Source organism: Heptranchias perlo, chromosome 26, assembly GCF_035084215.1.
Source record: "Heptranchias perlo isolate sHepPer1 chromosome 26, sHepPer1.hap1, whole genome shotgun sequence".
Classification (NCBI taxonomy): Eukaryota; Metazoa; Chordata; class Chondrichthyes; order Hexanchiformes; family Hexanchidae; genus Heptranchias; species Heptranchias perlo.
In genome coordinates, this window is record NC_090350.1 from 19934335 (window position 1) to 19957253 (window position 22919).

General features: G+C 41.1%; 1 protein-coding gene across 1 annotated transcript; it reads right to left on the reverse strand.

Moving 5' to 3' along the window:
• Nucleotides 1-5160: 5160 nt before the first annotated feature.
• LOC137342535 (interferon alpha-inducible protein 27-like protein 2A) lies at nt 5161-18327 on the reverse strand. Its single transcript, XM_068006474.1, has 5 exons — nt 17914-18327; nt 12967-13103; nt 11611-11667; nt 10115-10276; nt 5161-6157 (listed from the first exon to the last, which is right to left on the reverse strand). The coding sequence occupies exons 2-5, from the start codon at nt 13031-13033 to the stop codon at nt 6048-6050; spliced, it is 396 nt and encodes a 131-aa protein (XP_067862575.1). The 5' UTR covers nt 13034-13103; nt 17914-18327; the 3' UTR covers nt 5161-6047.
• Nucleotides 18328-22919: the final 4592 nt, after the last annotated feature.

Consider the following 22919-nt stretch of genomic DNA (forward strand, 5'->3'; position numbering starts at 1 on the left):
AGCTGTCATTTTTCCTGTCATTATCACGTCATTGACAAAGAAATGGAACAGCAGTGGGAAACGTTTAAAACGGTGATCAATGGAGTTTCAAGGAGAAATATATCCCAATAAAAAGCAAGAATAAACTAGCCAGTAACGATACACCATGGATGAATAAAGAAATAAGGACAAAATTGAAACTAAAGAAAAAGACATACACTAAGTACATAGACAACAAAGGAGAGAATGAGAAAATGGAATATGAAAACATTAGGAAAGAATTCAAAAAGAAAATTAGAAAGGCAAAGAGAAACAACAAAATTAAATTATGAAGGGATATAAAAAGAAGTAATGATGTATTCTACAGGCACATAAATAACAAAAGAAAAATCAGGATAGGGATTGGGCCAGTAAGGGGTACACATGATAAACTCACAGGTAATGACAGAAAAATGGCAGAAATATTAAATTGCCTCAGTATTTATCAGGGAGACTAACATGGTGGGCATGACATTAGAAGAAGAGATCAAAAAAGATATGAAGACATTTAAGAAAGAAAGGGGGTGATAATTAATAAACTAATCAAACTTAGAGATGATAAAGCCCCTGGTCCAGATGGATTGCATCCACGCACACTAAAAGAAGTTAAGGGAGAGATAGCACAGGCACTATTACATATATATAAAAAATCATTAGAAAAGGGAATCATGCCAGAGCCTGGTGGACAGCTAATGTGATTCCTATATTTAAAAAGGGGGATAGACCAAGTCCAGGGAACCATTGACCAATTAGCTTAACGTCAGTGGCAGGGAAGATTATGGGCTGGAACTTGCTCTGACTGATGTGGCAAGGCTATCTGAACATCTTGCAGGTAAAAAGTATGAAGATACTTACTGCGTGGCCCACGACGTCCACTTGCTTCGTTTTGAATTCTTCTCAAGTGATGCGCTCCGAGATCAGCGCAGGCCCTCATGCGCATGCATAGACTGTGAGAATGGAAGCCCCTCCCACAAGCAGGCGAGTAAAACTCATTCATTTAAAGCGACATTCCCTATGTTAGTCTAAATTAAAATTTAACATATCTTATTATAAAAAGCCAAGGAAATGATTTATGATGTACATACAGAAATTAAAAGTTAAAAATATATTTTTTAAAAATTTAATACTTTTTTTAATGATCAAAAATATTAAAATTAAAATAATTAGACATTCCACATTTTGAAAATTTAATTTTTTGTCATTTTGCAGTCATTATAAGTCACCGTGTTTTTAGAAAGTCGTGTAGGGCTGGTATTTTCAAGTGTACCTTCTCGTGGTGTAAGTATCTTCGTTCCAACTGGGCAGATGGGTAAGTTTGATTGTATTGATTGTAGCATAGGTGGCCCTTTAATTTGTAACTATCAAAACGCCGGTGAACCATTCGGAGCAAGTTTGCGATTTTGGGGTTTTACTGTGCATGTGCGCATTCGTGAACTTGCGCTGATGGATTCGACGGCGTTTGGAAAGGACGCCATTGAGGAACGGCATCCCGACTGAGTAAGTTCTGCCCCAATGGAATCCCGACTCAAAGATGTAATAGAGAAACGTCTTGAAACCAAAAATATAATAAAGAATAGTCAGCACAGATTTCAAAATGGAAGGTCATGCTTGACCAACCTTGTTGAATTCTTTGAAGAGGTGACAGAAAGGGTAGACAAGGATAATGTAGTAGATGTAATATATTTGGATTTTCAAAAGACCTTCGCTAGCAGACTCATGACTAAAGTCAGAGCATGTGGAGTCAGGGGACAAGTAGCAGAATGGCTAGCAAGCTGGCTACAAAACAGAAAACAGAGCATAGGGGTTAAAGGTAGTTAGACTGGCAAAAGGTGGAAAGTGGTGTTCCAAAATGATCAGTGCTGGGACCACTGTTCACCCCATTTACATAAACAATTTGGACTCGGGAACAAGAAGTACAATTTGAAAATTTGTGGATGACATCAAATTAGGGATATAGTTAATACTGAGGAGGACTGCGACAAAATACAGGAAGACATTAATAAGCCTGCAGAATGGGTGTGTAATTGGCAAATGAACTTCAATACAGGTAAGTGTGAGATGGTACATTTTGGTAGGAAGAATAAGAAGGCCGCATACTGCTTGGATAATAAGAGCCTAAATGGGGTAGAGCAGCAGAGGGATCTGGGAGTACAAATACGCAAATCACTAAAAGTAGTGACGCAGGTTAATAAGGCCATAAAAAAAAACACTCAGGTTCATTTCTAGAGGGATAGAATTGAAAAGCAGAGCAGTTGTGTTAAACTTGTATAGAACCTTGGTTAGACCACACTTGGAGTATTGTGAAAAGTTCTGTTCTCCATATTACAAAAAAAGATATAGAGGCACTGAAGAAGGTGCAAAAAAGATTTACTAGGATAATACCAGAACTGAGAGAGTATACCTATCAGAGACCAGAACTAAGGGCCATAAATATAAGATAGTCACAAATAAATCCAATAGGGAATTCAGGAGAAACTTCTTCACCCAGAGTGGTTAGAATGTGGAACACGCTACCACATGAAGTAGTTGAGGCGACCAGCACAGATGCATTTAAAAGGAAGTTAAATAAACATGAGGGAGAAAGGAATAGAAGGATATGCTGATGGGGTTAGATGAAGTTAGATGGAAGGAGGCTCATGTGGAGCATAAACACCGACGCAGACCTGTTTTTTTATTCGTTCTTGGGATGTGGGCGTCGCTGGCAAGGCCAGCATTTATTGCCCATCCCTAATTGCCCTTGAGATGGTGGTGGTGAGCTGTTAGGAAGGGAGTTCTAAGATTTTGACCCAGCGACGATGAAGGAACGGCGATATATTTCCAAGTCGGGATGGTGTGTGACTTGGAGGGGAACGTGCAGGTGGTGTTGTTCCCATGTGCCTGCTGCTCTTGTCCTTCTAGGTGGTTGGGACCGCGGGTTTGGGAGGTGCTGTCGAAGAAGCCTTGGCAAGTTGCTGCAGTGCATCCTGTGGATGGTACACACTGCAGCCACTGTGCGCCGGTGGTGAAGGGAATGAATGTTTAGGGTGGTGGATGGAGTGCCAATCAAGCGGGCTGCTTTGTCCTGGATGGTGTCGAGCTTCTTGAGTGTTGTTGGAGCTGCACTCATCCAAGCAAGTGGAGAGTATTCCATCACACTCCTGACTTGTGTCTTGTAGATGGTGGAAAGGCTTTGGGGAGTCAGGAGGTGAGTCACTTGCCACAGAATACCCAGCCTCTGACCTGCTCTTGTAGCCACAGTATTTACGTGGCTGGTCCAGTTAAGTTTCTGGTCAATGGGCTGTTGGACCGAATGGCCTTTTTCTGTGTTGTACATTCCAAGTAATTCTATGTAATTTGAATATTCCTGTCCATATTTGTGTGGACTTATTCAACATGCGTCAATACTTGCAGCAGAAAATCTTGGAAGTGGCAGGAATGGGAGGAATGGCTTCCCAGCTGATTTTCGACTCTTGCCCACTGAAGTTACACTGGGGAACTGGCATAATTCCAAAGGAAAATCTGCCCTTGTTGTAGAGTTTTAAATGGTCTCATTCATGTTCCTTAGCCCATAAAGCTTTTAGAGTATCTTCAACTACATTAAAAAATCTATTATACAAAAGTTAAAGAAATAGATATTGGGCCGGATTTTGCTGTAAAAATAACGGTGAGGCTAACAGCGCCCACCGTTAATCATGTGCAAATCAGACAGTTAGTTCTGGCAACCGCACATGCACAATTAAACGCAGAAATCTGGAAGTTACTGGCTGAAATGTGATGCTCCTCCAAAAGCAGCGCGAAAACGGCACCCGCATCTGGCTCCCCATTCAAATGTATTGAACGACATGAAGTTCCTGTACTTACATCATAGATGCGGACCAAACTTGTCAAAAAATGTTGTCATTTCAAGTCTAAGTACCTTTTTAATGGCGTGCCATGTCTTAGTTACTGCCAAACAACTTCTCTGACACTGAAAATTAACTTTTACAAGTGTGGAGTCTCATTCCTTCAGGTTTTAATTATTGTCGAACATTAAAAAAAAATTTAATACATTTTTTCTTACTTTTTCTTTCTGTCTCTTTTATCTCTCTCTCTCTCTCTCTCAATTCAATCTTTCTTACCCTCTCTTTATTTTACTTTCTGTATCTGGTTTGACATTGAGTTCATTATTCTAACTTACACTTCCTGGTTCTGACTCTGCCCTGTCATTAACGATGCTTCAATCTGATCGGTTAAGGAGATACACAGTTGCTTGCCCCGTTCACACAGGTCGCAGATGCCCTGTAGAGGGTGCTGTCCTTTTTTGGAACCCTAATTTCCAGTAACTTGCCTTGCAAAAGCTGAGGGAAAGTCTATGAGCAAGTGCAAGTCTAATGAATGGCTGGTGCCCTTTGTTTGCTGCTCACAGCAAATTCCAGCCCATTATCTATGCTGCTTAACATCTATAAAAGGCAAGTGCCGGGAATTCCTCAGGGTTTCTCCGAATCGGTTGCCGAAACGTCGGCGAATGGTTGGAATGCAAAGAAATCCAAAAAAAGCATATTTTCAGCAAAAAAAAACCTCAGAGAAGCTCCTTCAACTCTCCAGAAAATACCAATGATCTGAGTAGTTGCCGGTGAGAGCCCCTTTAAATAGCACCAGAAATGCCCCATTACACCCTGGTCCAGCACTGAGCATTCACCACACTAAAGTGAATGAAAATGGCATTGGGGTCCTATTGACTTCATAGGCCCCCAATTTCCGTACATTTATGAGGCTTCCGCCTGTCTTAGACAGGAGCTCTGGCCACCAATGTCTAGGCAGAGATCAAAATGGCGGCAGATGGAATGGCAGCAGGAACAGAGCAGTAAATTGCATACCCCCATTTTCATTGTGCTACCAGCCTGTTCCTACCCAAAACCAGGAATGAAAATTGGGCCCATATCTCCTCTTAAACCATGTAAGTGAACCCACAAATTGAAGAACAGCATCTAAGACCAGGATGTCAGAAGATATACTTGGGATCTAGTGACTTATAATAACAGCACTGTGTGGGTTGGGTTGCTTGGTACTTGGCAATGTGGCAGAGTAACAGGGAATGCCTGATCCCATCAACTATTCATTGATACTGCTTTTCTTTCACCAAACAAATGCCAAATGAAAAAAATCTGCAACACTTTCATAGCATTAAGAGAAAAGAAAACAACTTTATTGCTGAAAACTTGTGCAGTTGGAATATCGTGGAATATTTTCCATAATCCACCTTTTCTTCCTGAACATCTTTATTCACCACAGGTACAGTAACTGGCATTAGTTCTTTCAGGACTGTCATAACATATCGGCACCAGAAATAAAATATAACACGTTTGCAAAATTTTAGCCTTATACCAAGTACACTTTGGTGATTAGCTAAATAACTGTTCTCAGTCACCTTAGCAAGATTTGAGCTTTTTGATCTACAAGAAAAAGGACCAGGTAATAGTATTTTTACAGTAGATTCATAACAGAGGTCATGATAGCATTATATTGTAAATCAAAACCTGAATTCACATGGTCATTATATTTTTCTGTATGGTGTTCCATCTTTGAAATGCAGAATGTTGATTTTATGGATTGTAAGTGACTGAAAGTGCAGTCTCCTCCACTTGATTGAACCTGCGTAAACTTAATCATTCAGTGATTTATTTTTGAGCTTGGACTGAAGTTTACAGTCTACCCTGTACATCGGCACATGTTACATTAATTATGTTACTGCTCACCAGGTAAAAGCAGCAATAGACTAAAACAGTTCACTTGCAATGTAATCCTACAATACAGTTGACAAAAAGCAAATCATTATGCAACAGAAAATGATTGCTAACAATTCATTGTAATCCCTTGATAAGCGAATAAATTGTAGTATAAAATTGGAGAGCCATTGATCAGGAGCAGACCATATGCACTCAGTTATGTTCCTACTTTTTTTTAGCTACAAAAAGAGTTAACAAACTGTTTGAAATCTACGATCTATTCATTGGTCGAAATATTAAAATCATGCACACATAATGTAATGCCACTTTCATTGCTCAGTAATGTTAATTCTTTTTAGTTGACTTTTTATTTTTTCCACAGACGAAGAAGTTATGAAAGTAATATCCACCCTTAGCTCCAGCCAAGCCCAAGGTAGAAATCCCAGCTTTTGCACCTGTTGTGAGAAAAAACAATTATTTGGTTGTTGCTAGGACTTTCCTTAAAGAATTAAAGTAATAATTAGGAACAATAAATAAAGGGATACATACATACGAACATACAAATTAAGAGCTGGGGTAGGTCATTCGGCCCCTCGAGCCTGCTCTGTCATTTGATAAGATCATGGCTGATCTGATTGTGACCTCAACCCTACTTTCCCGTCTACCTACTATAACCTTTGTCTCCCTTGTTAATCATGAATCTATCTAACTCAGCCTTAACAATATTCAATGACCCTGCCTCCACCGCTCTCTGGGGAAGGGAGTTCTACAGACTCACGACCCTCTGAGAGAAAATATTTCTTCTCATCTCCGTCTTTAAACTTTATTTTTAAACTGTGGTCCCTAGTTCTAGTCTCTCCCACAAGGGGAAACATCCTCTCAGCATCTACCCCTTCTAGTCCTTATATGTTTCAATAAGATCACCTCTCATTCTTCTAAACTCCAATGTATACAGGCCCAACTTGTCCAACCTTTCCTCATAAGATAACCCCCACATCCCGGAATCAGTCAAGTAAACCTTCTCTGATCCGCCTCTAAAGCAATTATGTCCTTTCTTAAATAAGGAGACCAAAACTGCACGCAGTATTCTAGCTGTGGTCTCACCAATGCCCTGTACAACTGTAGCAAAACATCTCTACTTTTATATTCCATTCCCCTTGCAATAAATGACAACATTCCATTTGCCTTCCTAATCACTTGTTGTACCTGCATACTAACTTTTTGTGATTCATGTACTAGGACACTCAGATCCCTTTGTACCTCAGAGTTCTGCAATCTCTCTCCATTTAAATAATATACTGCTTTTCTATTTCTCCTGCCAAAGTGGACAAGTTCACATTTTCCCACATTTTACTCCATCTGCCAATTTTTTGCCCACTCACTTAACCTATCTATATCCCTTTGCAGACTCCTTATGTCCTCTTCACAACTTACTTTCCTACCTACCTTTGTGTCATCAGCAAATTTAGCAACCGTACATTTGGTCCCTTCATCCAAGATGGTTATTGTGCTCTGACATTTTTTGTGTGCAGTTGTATAAAGTAATTATGTGTACCTGTTGTTAACATAAGAGACTCATTATAATGAGAGGTTTAGTTGAAATATGAATATATGGCAGATGGCGTATAATGTGTGGAAGTGTGAGATTTTTCACATTGGTAGGAAGAACATAAAAACAGAATTTTTTTAAATGGTGAGAAACTATTAAATGTTGGTGTCCAGGGAGAAATGGGTATCCTGGCAAAAGAAACACAAAAAGTTAGCATGCAGGTACAGCAGGCAATTAGGAAAGCAAATGGCATGTTGGCCTTTATTGTATGGGGGTTGGAGTACAAGAGTAAGGAAGTCTTACTACAATTGTACAGGGCTTTGGTGAGACCTCACCCATAGTACTGCGTACAGTTTTGTTTTCCTTATAAGGATATACTTGCCTTACAGGCAGTGCAATGGAGGTTCACTAGATTAATTCCTGGGATGAGAGGGTTGTCCTATGAGGAGAGGTTGAGTAGAATGGGCCTATACTCTCTGGAGTTTAGAAGAATGAGAAGTGATCTCATTAAATTGGCTTGACAGGGTAGATGCTGAGAGGTTGTTTCCCCTGGCTGGAGAGTCTAGAACTAGAGGGCATAGTCACAGGATAAGGGGTTGGCCATTTAAGACTGAGATGATGAGGAATTTCTTCACTCAGAGGGTTGTGAATCTTTGGAATTCTCTACCCCAGAGGGCTGTGGATGCTGAGTCGTTGAGTATATTCAAAGCTGAGATAGATAGATTTTTGGACTCTAGGGGAATCAAGGGATATGGGGATCGGGCAGGAAGGTAGAGTTGAGGTTGGAGATCAGCCATGATCTGATTGAATGGCGGAGCAGGCTCGAGGGGCCGTATGGCCTGCTCCTGCTAATGTTTCTTATGTTCTTATGAATACTTCAGATTGATTACTTTAATTCAGGGGTTCAGATGACATTACTGTAAGATGCAGCCTTATTTTGTTTTTTTCATATACAATATATGTACTATGAAGTTTGTGGAGTCAGTTTCATCTTGCTGGTTTGTTTCCTGGCTGTCGTTGTCATGGCGGATATCGGATATGTTGACAGCTAGTATACTCCGTATTGTTGATGATGCCCATTCTGAAAGTGATCTTTTAGGTTGTGATCTACTTATTTCAATCTTTTAAGGAATGGTAATCAACAGTTGGCCACCAGGAAATAATACAGTGAGTATTTGAAAATGCATAAATGTGCCCCATTGCACTTTTTTATTAAAATACTAGCAGATCTCCCTAGTGTCATTCATGGTATATCAAAGGTTACGCTGTTGCAAGCGGGAGGTGTGCTGGTTTGTGGAAGTGGGAGGGGGTGCACATCTCCATTGAAAGAATTTAGAAAGAAGTTTGTAAAACCCATTTTCAGCCAGTAAAGTAAGTAATTTTAGATTGGTTCCTGGCAAATAAATAAATAGTATTCTTCTTATAATACATTAAAAATGTAGTGCAAAATTGAATAGCCATTAGCAGCAGGAGACTGTATGCACACAATTATTCTCCTACTTTCTCTCCCTCTAAACAATGAGTTAACAAACTGTTTGAAAGCTACAGGTTATATATAGGCAGAAATATTAAAATCCAGCACGTATAATGCAATTGCTCTTTAATTGCATCTGTGTGCACTTCCTGTCAACTTTTTCTATTATAAATCCCTATGTCCACATTTAAAACAGAAACCAGTTATGTAAACTTGTCATGCTGTAATCGCACCTTCCCGCCAGGCTACAGTGCCATCACTTGTGGGAGGGTGTATTTATAATGTGACAAGTTTGTGTAGGAAGTTCCCATTATGGATGTAAATGTAGGAATTTATAATGGAAAGATAAAAATAAGAACAGACTTTAGAAAATTGATGTAAGTATGTCTATGTGCCCTGGTCCAATTACCCACTGCCTTTTAACCCAACTTCACCTGAAGATCACACTTGGTTCTTGACGCCTGGTGTGCAATGCCACAAGAGATTGACTAGTTGCAAATGCATAAATACATTTTCTCCCCTCACATACTGCACTTATATAAATAAATCAATCTTTGCAGGTAATATTCGGAGAGTGATGCTTTAAGGGCTGAGTTCTGAGTTCATGCTAATTAAAATGAATGGGCGGAAAATCGTGATTTCCCAATATGAGCAGCCAGGAGCAAGGCTCCCTGCCAGTAGCATGAACTCAGAAAATGATCTGCTTATTCTCCATTTGTTTTGGGTGTTTGATTTTTATGTAGTGAAATTTTGTTTGATAACGCTCCTGTGGAGTGCCTTGGGATGTTTTATTACATTAAAGGCAATATATAAATGCATGTTGTTGTTGTTGTTGTTGTTGTAGTAGTAGTAGTAGTAGTAGTAGTAGTAGTAGTAGTAAGTCAAGAAATGTATAAAACTTAAGAAGATAAAACCAATTTGCATTTTTCATTCTTTACCAAATATCTCTACTTTATGGCCCATTCATTCATAGTCAATGGGTGGAAAATATGAATGTTATCAAAAAATTCTGTTTAAAGAAACATAGTTATATCAGGACTTTTATTCAGAACCTCCCTCCAAACTTGGACAATAGTCCAAAACGTATCATAGTTTATATATGAATCATTTTGTTTTCCTAGTTGTTTTTGAGTTCTGAGATAAATCTAATTGAAATAGATACAGCTGGTATAACCATTTAGAATACATTACAAAATATAGATGACAGTAATTTCCATGGGAGTTCTCCCAATATTCCAGCAACAAATGTTTCAAATGTAATATAATGTAATGCTGAGACGTGAAATCACAGTAACAGGTGTGTACAGTGTAGCACAATTGAGAATTGCTGGATTAACACAAATAATGTCTAATATTAAATAGGTGCAACAAGTCAACCGTATAACTTACCAAGACTTTGAAGAAATGACACCAAGCCTCCTGCAGCCACCCCTCCACCATTTAGTGTTGCAGTGATTTTCATAATTAAAGCACCAATGGATTTTGCTGCTATCCCCTTCCCAGTAAACCCAAGAACTCCAAGAACTGCAGGGCCACCTAAAATAGCTGCTCCTATGTCCAATGGAAAGGTGACACAGCAGTCAATAAAATTGTGTTTAACCATTCTTCAACTATATCTAAGTTTTACACATAGTTATCACAGAATCCCTTTAAATTATTTTATATAAACATAAGACAATATTTTCAATCACTAATTGTTAGTGATGGATTAGCTAAAATTATAACTAGCTAGATTAGCTAGAAATGTACCTTTTAAAAACATCATAATTTGAAATGAATAGTCTTGCTGTCTTGCCAAGAGATGAATCTACAATAGGGATGAATTGAGCAGATTGTAGCTGTACATTTCTGCCCACCAACAATCTTATCCCACTTCTCAGGCAGCACAGTGGGTCAGCGATACCTGTGATGAGGAGGGAGTTGGCCTGCTATTTGCTTGTACCCATTGACTGCCTCATTGATAGCCGGTCTGTCTGCTCCACAAACCCAGGCACAAGCCTCTTAATGCCTGCGCCAACTAGAGGGATAAAATATTAACCGAGGGCTCCGGTTCAATTCTGTATCTTGTCCTGAGTTACATGGGGCAGTTGTTGGGTCACTATAATTGGCCTGAGCACTCCAAACTGTGGAGGAATCATCTAGCTTCCCCTTAAGGGCATCTATGTTATTCGCCTCAACCACTCCATGTGTTAACGAGGTCCACATACTATCCACTTTCTGGTGTGACCTTATTACTGTGTGGACTTCCATGGTACCTACTAGTGCCCCATTGCATGTGCTAGTCAAGGCTGAAAATGACCAAGCATGGATCCAACCAGTTTTTCACTTACATTGGCCAGGATTAGGAAGGGAAGCAAGTTCAATCCTCCACTCCACTGAGCTCCTGATCTCAGCCTTGCTGTGTACAGAGAGTCAAGTGAAGCCAGACATTTCCCCACAGGCAATAGAGCAAAAATTGAGTGGGAAGCCTATACCAAATCATTCACATGAGCCTCTTGATGGGCATCCAAGAACATGATAGGCTACTGCCTGGAAACAGGCTGCTCATCCACTTGGGCACAGCAGGTGTGTACACTGAGATAGGGTGACCTATGGAGTAAGAGGGTGTGTGCACACACAGAAAGATACATACTTCTCCCTTAGAAAAAAATTATAACATGCACCAACCACAATTGTTCCATTTTCACAGTTATTACAAATATGTCCATTAGAATTTCATACAAAGGGTTAAATTCTGAAGCTGCAGAGCATGATTTCTTCTCATTCGTTCATAATACACTGTAGCTGCAATGTCTGTCCATTATTCTATCCATCCCCTTTGTTGGATGAATTTTATATTCAATGGAAAGCTACTGTGAATTGAAAATATTAACTGATGTCCATACCTCCACCAACAGCAATGTACGGGAGTGCTTCCATTAATCCACAGGAGTCATCCTCATCTGTAAAAGAGGAAAATTATTATTTTTATAAATGGCTATCTTTTCCCTTACTCCTCCATTTTTCTTTCATACCCCTCTTCTTCTGAAGATGCTGACTCATGGTTGAATATGAGGGTAAATTCTTGCTCCTATGGAAAATCATGGCTGCGCCATTTCATGATATGCATTCCTGGTGTTTGCAAAATTTACCCTCTGGTTCCATATACTACCCAACTGGTTTTTCTTTGTATATGAGCTCAGTCAGTGAGTGTCAGCAGGACATTTGATTCTTGAGCCATCATAGCTGAGCCTAATCCTTTCCTAACCCAGTGCTATCAAGAAAAAGGGGCCACTGATACAAGATTATCATTATCTTCTATCTAAATGTAGGGGATCGTTGAGTATATTCAAGACTGAGATCGATAGATTTTTGGACTGTAAGGGAATTAAGGGATATGGGGATAGGACAGGAAAGTGGAGTTGAGGTCGAAGATCAGCCATGATCTTATTGAATGGCGGAGTAGGCTCAAGGGACTATATGGCCTTTTCCTGCTCGTATTTCTTATGTTCTTATGAGATTAAGAACAGAGAGCAAGAGAAACTTAGTTGCACAGCTGAGGCAGAAGCTACATCAACACTCAAAATTAGATTGGATTGGCGAATGAAGGAAAAAGGGTTAAAGGAATATGGGAACTGGGCAGGCAAATGTGATTAGGACAATTTGCTTGCATAGAAGATAAATGCTGACACATGCTTCTTGTGAGAGCACTATTCGCTGGGATTGTGAGATCAAGAAATTACCCATTACTCCCATAGTTAGGAAACGCATGAACATACGAAAAAGATGAATAGAAAAAGACCAGATGGTCCATCAAACTCTGTTCCATTCCACTGTGTTGCAACTAGGCAGCATGACACCACCCCCCCGGCAATGCTCCCTACCTTCTGGCAGGCATGTCATCTCCTGGGAGAGGCAAAAAAAAATAAACAGATTAAAAAAAAACCCTAGGCCAATTCAGAGAAAACAGAATTATGGGTAATTGCTCTCCAACCCTAAGGGCAATCAAAAATGAACTTCAGGAGATAACAGTGACTGCAAGGTAAATCACCCAACATCAGGTACAAGTGTGACACAGACTTTGCATATCAGAAATGTGACTTCTGTGGTGTGACGCTGGAATTATAATGCCTGAAGTGTGATAGGCAGACAGTGTGTGGAATCGTAAACTTTTTATAATATTAGTGGATAGATAAGTAAATGCTACTATTCGTTAATTATACTATATTCATGTATCATTTAATGGCAATACATCCACTCACCTGTGGTTGCTAATGTGCTTGAAAATAGCAGGTAGATAATGAAGAAACCGAGTGTCCCACGAAACATAACTGAAATTGGGTGGAAGATTATCACAGCAAATATTGGATAGCTCCAATTTCAGACAGCAAATTTCTAGCTGCAAAACACAGTAAACCACATTATATTTATCCAATCTAAGTTTCTCCCTCCTCCCAAGTTGAATTACAGTTCCATAGTACATTCTTCATGTGTGAGTCAAAATATTTGATGTTGGAAGGCTATTGAACGATGAGTGCCAAGACAGCTGAGCTTGATCTTTTCCTCCCCGGGGTCCAGATACACAGGGGTAGATTTTGGTCTGGGCCTGTTTACGGACCCAGACCCGATGCTGCACGACCAGCGTATGCCCAAACTGAGAGGCCCGAGGATCAATGGAAATCGATCTTGCGCCCGTTTGCATACTAATTTCTACTCCGCACACTTTTCAACAAGAGCCACTATACAGTGATCAAGAGCAGGAACTCTGGCTGTATTTTCTCTCCCAGCCCATGGATACTGAGGCCAACAGTAGTGCCCCACAGCTGTCTGGGCTACGATCTGCTAATTTGGCACAGATCAATTTTGGGACCTTCATAATTTATGTGGCATTTAACCACAGAGCCATGAGGAAAACCTCCAACGAACATTTTAATGTAAAGAGATTTTTTTTTAAATAAAAGGTTTTATCTGCTTTTTTGTTTTCTTTGCCGAAAGTTTTCTCATCTGTTACCATGCATTCTGTATAATACAGGTTTTTCTCATATAACTTCACCTCAATTGCCAAAATGACACTGAATTATGGGCTTAATGAGATCAGTTAACTTCAAGAAAGAGGTTTGTTAAGAAATAATGCACTCTGACAAAAGCTGTTGCACATCTGCATTTTTATGAGAGAGATGATATTGCCAAATGTGAATGGCTTACATACTTATGAAAATAATGTACAGGAAAAGACCAGCTGTTCCTTCGAGCCTGTCCCAAACATTAATCATGACCCTCAATGCTCCCTTAGCAGCAGCCAGCACATTCATCGCTGTATTAATTCAGGCGCTGTAGAGGCATTCTTTGTGGGCACCGAAAACAGCCGGTAGGCCCCTTGAATATGCTAATAAGGGGTTTGACACTTGTTTTAGAACCCAAACCGGAAATTGGTTTACCCTGAACACTCCACATTAAAACTGCCGGCCACCGCTTGCCTCCCTGCCCCCTCCTGATTGTCTCACCCCTCACCTTGGACTTATTTTTGGACCTTGGCCAGCATCCCAGCTGGTTGATTTTGCTCCCCACCACGACCAGTGAGCTGCCTCTGGAGCTGCGACTGGCACCTGCAGCTCGCTGGCCTTATCCTAATGGGGTTAGTAGATTAATTTGCCGTGGTCCTGTCACCGGCCTCATTAGGCGCATGCCACATGTGCTGCACTGGGATCGTGCCCTGATTCAGGCACGATCTAACTTCCAGGCCATTATATCGACCAGGCTACCTTAAGCCACCAACCGAGTAACCTCCTCAAAAAATTCAACCAGGTTGGCGAGACATAACCTTTTCCAGAAGCCATGTTGAGAGTCTCTGATAGCCCCTTCTCTGTTCAGGTGGTCACATAGAGTATCTCTAAGGATCCCTTCTAGTAACGTGTCTATAGATAAAGTCAAGCTAATGGGCCTATAGTTTCCTGGTTCTCACTTATTGCCCTTTTTGAATATTGCTATATTAGCCTCCCTCCAATCCATGGGAACAATCCCTAACTCTAGTGAGCTGATAAATATGTAAGCAAGGAGCTCATTTAGCATGGCTCATATCATCAGGACTAGCTGCCGGATCTGATTTAAGATCCCTTATTTTTTCCAGGATTACATCTGCATCCACTTTAACATTTGAAACATTAGTGCTAACCACACATTGCATTAATGGCAACTGAGCACAGTCTACAGGAGTGAAGAGTGATGCAAAGTAACCATTTGAAACCTCTGCCATGTCCTAGGAGTGAGTTCACCTGAATCTGCTCTGAGGAATCTTTAACATGGCGAAGAAAGATTTTACTTTTGCTACCACAATTATCTATTATCTTCTTCTTCATTGACCTTCTGCTGCTGATGGTAGTTTTTGTTGCCTTTAGCTGAGCTCGACACCTATCCTTGTTATCTTAAGAGTTATTTTCCTTTAGTGTGTAAAAGCATTTTTGCTTAAGTCTGATCCTGTGTTCATAACCAGGGGCAGAAAATGACACCCAGTTAATTTATGGGCTAATGAAGCAAAACTCTGAAAATGTTTACAACTTACACTTATGTGGCACTCTTAATGTAGTGAAATATCCCAAAGTGCATCACAAGGGGTTATGGTGTGTGTGTGTGTGTGTTGGAGGGGGGGGTGGTGGTTGGAGAGGACACTGATCAGAAATTGTAGAAATTGATGGACGAAGGTTACGGGTGATGACTGAAGACATGGTCAAAGAGGTAGGTTTTAAAGGTGGACCTCGTGGCCTCATTCCAGGAAAAACAAATCAGGTTCAGTTCTTGAGAATTAACTTTAGTTTCAATTTTGTTGAAACCATCTCCTTTTCGCTTGAGTTAACAAATACAATATTGAAATACTGGCTGCCACAAAGGCTCAGCTGAGAAAGACAGGGTGTAACTAGTCCAAACACGCCAGAGGGCCTGTGTTTGATTTTTAGTTTGTGTAGAGCTAGGAGCTCTCAGCCTGGGTGGCAGAAAAAGTCCAACAATTGACCCCAACTCACTGGGAAAATCAGCCACATTTCCCACTCCTCATTGTGATCCAGCGACAACTGCTAGAAAATAAATATGTAAATATCAAGTGAGAACAGAATTATGCTTATCTGTGATGCAGCCCACCCCTTCCCTCTTTAACTGAATAGGTTGCCAGCAGCAAACAGCCCCAATTTCACAAGTCTCTCTTCCTATTTGTATTTCCTCATACCAGGCAGCATACCGATGAGATAATGACCAGATAATTTAGTGATGTTGGTTGAGGAATAAATATTGGCCAGGGCACTGGGGAGAACTCCCCTGCTCTTCTTCGAATAGTGTCATGGGATCTTTTACGTCCACCCGAGATGGTTTAACGTCTCATCTGAAAGACGACATCTCTGACAGTGCACCACTCCCTATGAAATGCAATATTGCACTGAAGTTTCAGCCCTGATTACTACCAAGAATTGTGAAGAATTTGTTATTTAACACAATTTTAATAAACATTTCTTGAGACATGTCAAAGATGGATCAAGCAAATCCAAACAGACCAGGAAGGTTCCATGTTCACTGTCTGGTCTGTGCTGAGTTTGCCAGTCTCAGTTGGGAAAGCTGTGGGGGCGGGCAGCACTAAAATTGTCCTTAGTCAGCTATGGCTCCTGCTATGGATTGTTATCCAGTGAGCCCTGCTGGAAAGTGTATGTGTATGGACATCGCATGAGGACAACACAGGGCCTGACTGTGATTCTATCTTCCACCCTCCCACAGATGAATAGCCTGTCGACATTCTCCGTCCAGGCTCACTAATAAAGAATGGCCACTTGGACAGGGTGGTGAAGAGCTGCTATTGGCCGTGGAACATCAGTGGCTTCAGGAATGGAGTGATAAGGGGAGAAAGTTGCAGCAGCAAAAAAAACACAGCCGCACTGATTGTTAGAGACACTTTGGATGTTTCCTGCATTTGTATGAAAAGATACTGCAGAGAGATAGTCAGACAGATAGATATTCTTTCAACCATTGAAAGATCTAAACTAATAATTTGACATATATAGAATGTGACAATTAAAATCGCTGATGCTTCTGCCTGACCGGGTTTAGCTGTCCTTTTCTAGTTGACAGACATGGGGTGGAAATTGCGTAGCACTGGCCTGTTGGAAGATACTGGGTGCTATCCCTGCACCGGAACAGGTGGCCCAAGGCCTGATCAAAATTGGACTTCGTGCCTCGTTTAAATTAGACTGGCGAACTGCAGATCCCTACTGCACATCCACAGGCAGCTCGCTGGTAAAGTGGATGTCAATTTTGGGTTGCTGTGGTGTTGGCGGCGGCCCTCAGATAGGTACTAGGAGGGGGAGGGATGGCGATCAGGAGAGAGGGGGAGACGATCGGCAAAGAGGGGGCAGCGGTCAGGAAGGGGGAGGCGATCGGGAGAGAGGGGAAGGTGATTGGGAGAGAGGGAGGCGGTCAGGAAGGGGGAGGGGATCAGGAGAGAGGGGAAGACGATCGGCAGAGAGGGGGAGGCAGTCAGGAAGGGGGAGGAGATCGGGAGAGAGGGGAAGGTGATTGGGCGAGAGAGGGAGGCGGTCGAGAAGGGGGAGGGGATCGGGAGGGGATAGAACTTACGGTCAATGGGAAATAATTTATAAAAAACAAAAAATTATATTAAAAAGCTAAAACAAAGAATCAGTGGGCATTGCAGCTGAGCTATGCAGACCAAAAGGTCCATGGTTCAATTCCCGGTTCAATCCCCAAATAGATTATCTTTGTTGAGGTGATGGTAGGGTCGCTACAATTGGCCTTAGCATCACTGAGCTAGGGAGGGTAAAATCAGGCAGGGTTGCCACTTCAAATCCCTACCCAGTGACTCCAGGAGTAGTCCCGTGTGGTTGAATTTCTGTCTGGGTTAACAAATGAAGCATGTCCATTTAGGTGCAGTAGTGGACTGCAGCTGACACCTCCGGGGCCAGCAAGGGGTCAATGGCCTCAGGAGAGGAGGAGGATAAGGGGAGGAAAATTGGCAGAGAAAAGAAAGGGGGAAAAAGCACAGATATTTAAAGAAGTATTAAAACCTGTAGCAACACAACATAAACACCAGACACCCCTTCACTCTGATTGAAGTGAGAAAGTTAAATGTAAATTTAAATTTTGTGTTTAGCACTATGCAATAACAATTATTCAGAGATTATTGCACATCCTTCATCAAAAGTAATTGCATAACTTACCGCAATTTGTTGGAGATCTGTTTGTGATCAGAATGAAGAACCAAACTAACAGGAAACTTCAAGCTGGCAGCACTGCTGGTATTTATATACAGCAGATCTGGCCTCATCCCAAGAAAAACAGATCAGTTTCAGTTCTCGAGAACAAACTTTAGTTTCAATTTTGGTGAAACCATGTCCTTTTCACTTGAGTTAACAAATACAATATTGAAATACTAGCTGCCCCAAAGGCTCAGCTGAGAAAGACAGGGTGTAACTAGTCCAAACACACCAGAAGGTCCGGGTTTGATTTCTAGTTTGTGTAGAGCTAGGAGCTCTCAGCCTGGGTGGCAGAAGAAATTTGACAATTGACCCCAACTTACTGGGAAAATTAGTTCGGTTTCCCACTCCTCTGTGATCCAGCAGCAACTGCTGGAAAATACACATGTAGATGTCAGAGGAGAAGAGAATTTTGCTTATCTGTGATGCAGCCCACCCCTTCCCTCCTTAACCGAATAGGGTGCTGAAGAAAGAAATAACTTGCATTTTTGCAGTGCCATTATCATATCTCACAGGACCGCCCAAAATGCTTCACAACAAATAACTTGCTTTTAGGTGTAGTCACTGTTATTATGTAAAACCAGTTTCCTGCAAAGTTAGGTCATTATGTGGAGAAGTATTTGATCGAGAGGTACAGTGTTGTCTGTAATATTTTAGATCCTGGTATTGGTCAATGGGCTGCAATGGACCTTTCCAGTCCTGTACACTCCTTTGCTCCTATGTTTGCATGAAAATACAGTATTTTTTCCACTGTACTAAAAAATTAAATGGAGGAGTTTGCTACATATAGGACAAATTGTTTACAGAGATACAATTAATTGTACCTGACAGAGATATTCGGAAACCATTGCGATACGATGAAATCCTCTGCTTGTTATCCAAATCAATTCCCTTTTACTATTTCAGGGACAACTGCTCAATTCCATTAACCTTCCATTTTCAAATCCATCTCAGCTTCACTCACTTTTTCCATGGTTTTCCTGTTTTGGTATTGTACTATTGTTTCTTGTTGTGGAAAATATATTTGCACTCAATAACGTGAGAGATGTTGAGGCTGGGGAATAGGATGTGTTCCATTTACTATCAGGTCAGTTATAAGGACCAAATGCACAGTAAAACTCCTGCTCTACCAACAATGTGCCTACTCCCATCCTCAAAAGAGTAGCCTATACTACATCTATATGGCATTTCCATATATTACACCCGCAATCCTTAGGGGTTGTCTGAGTGACAAATTATGAGCAGTTTATACTATAGATTCAAGCCCTCTAGGATCTTGGTTGAGAGTGCCTCAACTCAATTCATGTTAGCCTCTGGCAGCCACAACAGAGAAGAGGTTTTCTTCCCATTGGTCTGGTCTGGATTCAAATCCAGGCCATAGGGATGAAAGAGTAGGGTATTAACTCAATGTGGCACTTTGACCTTATTGTGTTATTGATAAATGCTCATTAATTTGTGCTCTGCAGATTGATTAATGGCAGCCTTGGATGAGTCCATGGCATAAAAGTTCAATGTTGAAGTGATTCTAATAGTCTTTGATATTACTCTGCCTACCGTGGAGTCTGGCTGGAGATCAGCTAGCAGTAGGCGGCACAACTTTGTTCACAGCCTCCATGGTGAATCTCAGCTGACACATGCGCTGTTTCTCAGCCGAGTCCAGGTAAGTTCACCTTTGCCTAAACACGAAGGTTGGGAGGGTAACGGGCGGTTGCAGCCCTCATCTCATGTAATCTGACATGTCTCACGACCCTCTGTTATTCCTCTTCTTCCTCAAAATAATATTAATAAAGAGGAATAGAAATAGGTATACCCATTATCTTAATTAGTAGGTTGGTAGCAAAATATGGGTGGATGAAAACCCTTGCCTTTTATTATTTGAAAAAAAAGCTCAGTAAAATTTGTAAGCAAGAATTTGTAGGCTTTTAAAAGATAAATGAGAATGATAGGAGTGACTCTGTGATTCTGCACTGCCAGTGGGGATCACACATTTATGGGAAGAACGGCTTTCTGTTGGGAGCGCAGAATCACCCTATTATTCCAAGCCCGTGATCATTCTTCAGCCTTGTCCTGAAGGTTAAACTGAAGAAGCAGTGGATTTGCAAACATGTATAGATTTTCTCCTACTCATTCCACACAAAGGGGGAATTCTTTTGTTGTCCCTGTTTAGATGACAGATTCTTTGGAGACAAGGATTGGTCAGATAAATAAAGTGTTAGCACAGTGTGGAAAACGTTCAGCATCATGTTCTCCAGAGTCAGCTGATCGAGCTCAGCAGTACCTTACATTATCTTCTATACAGACAGTGGGTCTTCCTTCTGTCCATCTGAGATCTATGTTATATTGGCCCAGAGTATGCTGTAGCCGGTTAACAAATGGCGTCCGCCATAAGTTAGACTTGCCCTTACCCGTTTAATCTCCATGAGATTTTGCACTGGAAGCTGCTGGAAATGTGAGATGGAAACAGTGCGGCGCCCCCTATAGGGCATCCGGGATCTGAGTGAACACGGCAAGCAACTGTGTATCTCCTTAACCGTTCAGATTGAAGGATTGTTAAATGAACAGCCCCAGAGTTTGAACAAGGAAGTGTAAGTTAGAATGGTGAATTCAATGTCAAATCAGGTACAGAAAGAGAAATAGAGGGAAAGAAAGACTGGATAAAGAGAGAGAGAAAAAAGACAGAAAGAAAGAGTAAAAAAAATTTAAAATTTTATTTAAATTTTTTTAAATCTCCAACATAAATTAAAACATTAAGGAATGAGATTCCATGCTTGTAATAGTTAATTTTCAGTGCCAGAGAGGTTGATTGACAGTAATTAACACTTATCACGCTGTTACAAAGGGTACTTAGACTGAACTGGACAAGCCCTAACTTCCTGTGGTGAGTTTAGTTCGTATCTACCATGCAAATACAGGAATTTCATGTCATTCAATGTATTTGAATGGTGAGTCAGACAGAGAGATGCCATTTTTGTGAACCTAATGGCGGAAAGGCGCATCCCGGTCAGCAACTATTGGATTTTCGTTTTTTCCTGCGCAACTGCCCTCGCCTGAAGTTGCTTTGTGATTTGTGCATAAATAACGGTGAGTGCCGTTAGCCTCTCCGTTATTTTGATAGCAAATTGTGGGCCATTGTGATTATATTGTGGTTAAATATATTATATCTACATATATATCTATCTACTTTTTAGATTTCTTACATAGTAGGCAATATGCCCAGGCTGAGTGGTTGGCAGACAAATTGCTCCTTGGCCTATGCCAGTGCAGCAATTGAACCAGCCAGACATGAAACATCAATGATAGCTGAAATTGTGCACTGACCACATGGTGAATCATGCCAGGTAAACTCACTTGCCACACCATTCATAAGGCAGCCTCTGGGAAGCATGTGAGAGTGGCCTGCAGTCCCTGTACAAAAGCTTCTTCTGCTTGGCATCCTATAAAACTCTCTCCGTGGGAATCACATTTTTAATGTTTATCAATATGATTTTACATTGAATTGTTGATTCATTTTGTTGATTCCATGACTGGTACAGAACAATCTAGGTGACACAGAGTTCCAGATCTAGAAATTAAACTGTGAGTACAAATCACTTTCAGTTGATAAGTCCACTGTTATTCTAATCGGCTGAATCAGTGGCAGACTGGCACCCCCAAAAGGGCACAGGATTCTTATGGAAAAAGAGGGCCCAGTGATACAGCGTTATGAACCATTCACAATGGTACTTATATAGCCAGTCTGTCCCTAGACCTATTGGATGCAGAGTGGCAGCACAAAGATCAGCAATGCTTTAAGTAAAATCCATCAAACCGCATTGGTTGCTGCTCAGGACAGAGAGGTCCACCTACACAACTGGTGTGTTTTCAACTCACCAACCAGTGAATGCATAAAAAAAACTTCATATGTACAGAGCCCAGTATGTTCTTTGTGAACAATGTGGAAAAATTACTTTCTTAATTACTGCTAGATTGTCAACTAGAACATTGGCCCCTCCTTGTGGCCATAATCTGATGGAGGTGTTGTGTTGCAAAACTGTTTCTATTTGAACCAGTCCTGCAGTATATGCTGGGGCTCCCAGAGCTCCAGAGTTCACCCCTTTTATATTGCAGGGCGGATGGCAATGAAGAAACCACTTTTGATGCACAATTGTTTCAAACTGTCATTGTGATTTGCATTTTCTAGCTGTGAATCTCCCGTAATGCTTGGGGAAGGTTCGTACAGATCAGCAATGAGAAAATACACTGCCGGTCTCAACTGGTAAGTGTGCTCCCAGATATGCAGCTGGGAAGAGAACAGTGAATGGGCTCAGTTCTTCTCCAGTGCCATTTCACCTGCCTGCAATCCCTCAATTGCTCCTCCTCTCTTCCTCCAAAAACATAAATATAGAGGGATTCCCAATGGGTCTCCCATTGCCCAATTTCCAGGAGCAAATCAAAAATGGCAAACCAAATATGATTGGCACAAAACCTTATCAAAAATTGAGTGGACAAGAAAAAATTTATTTAAAATACTGTTAAAAAACACATCAAATAAGCCTACAAAAACATGTTTTACTTGCTGTCTGCCCTTTTAAATAACAAACCTCAGCATGGCCAGTGAAAATGATGCCAGCATTGCTGACTGTTTAAGTTTGCTACAAACAATATTGCTACTTCCAAAGAAGGCTGAGAAAAGCACCTCTGGAGGTGGCTTTTTGCCCCTCTCGTGGCAGTAGCGCGCCCCCATCAAATTATACTGCTTGAAGTCAGGGCTGCAGTCACTGGTAGTGTTTTATCATAAAGGAGACCCGTTCTCCTATGAGGAGAGACAAGATTCCATCCTATTTTCTCACGAGAGGCACAAGTTGGTGAGAGAAGTTGAAGGCAATGCCTCCACTCCCATTCTTTTGTCTTTACCTATCTGTTTGGGGGAAGATGTCCTCTGGCCACTATAAGCGAGGTTATAAGCATATTGGGAAAACTTTCTTCGACTG

What these genes read in the sequence shown, in the direction of transcription:
- LOC137342535 (XM_068006474.1), bottom strand. Translation starts at nt 13,033, where the DNA reads ATGTTTCGTGGGACACTCGGTTTCTTCATTATCTACCTGCTATTTTCA. An exon ending in AAGCACATTAGCAACCACAG is followed by an intron (nt 11,668 to 12,966) that starts GTGAGTGGATGT and finishes CCTCTTTTACAG; the next exon opens with ATGAGGATGACTCCTGTGGA. An exon ending in GTCATTTCTTCAAAGTCTTG is followed by an intron (nt 6,158 to 10,114) that starts GTAAGTTATACG and finishes TTCTCACAACAG; the next exon opens with GTGCAAAAGCTGGGATTTCT.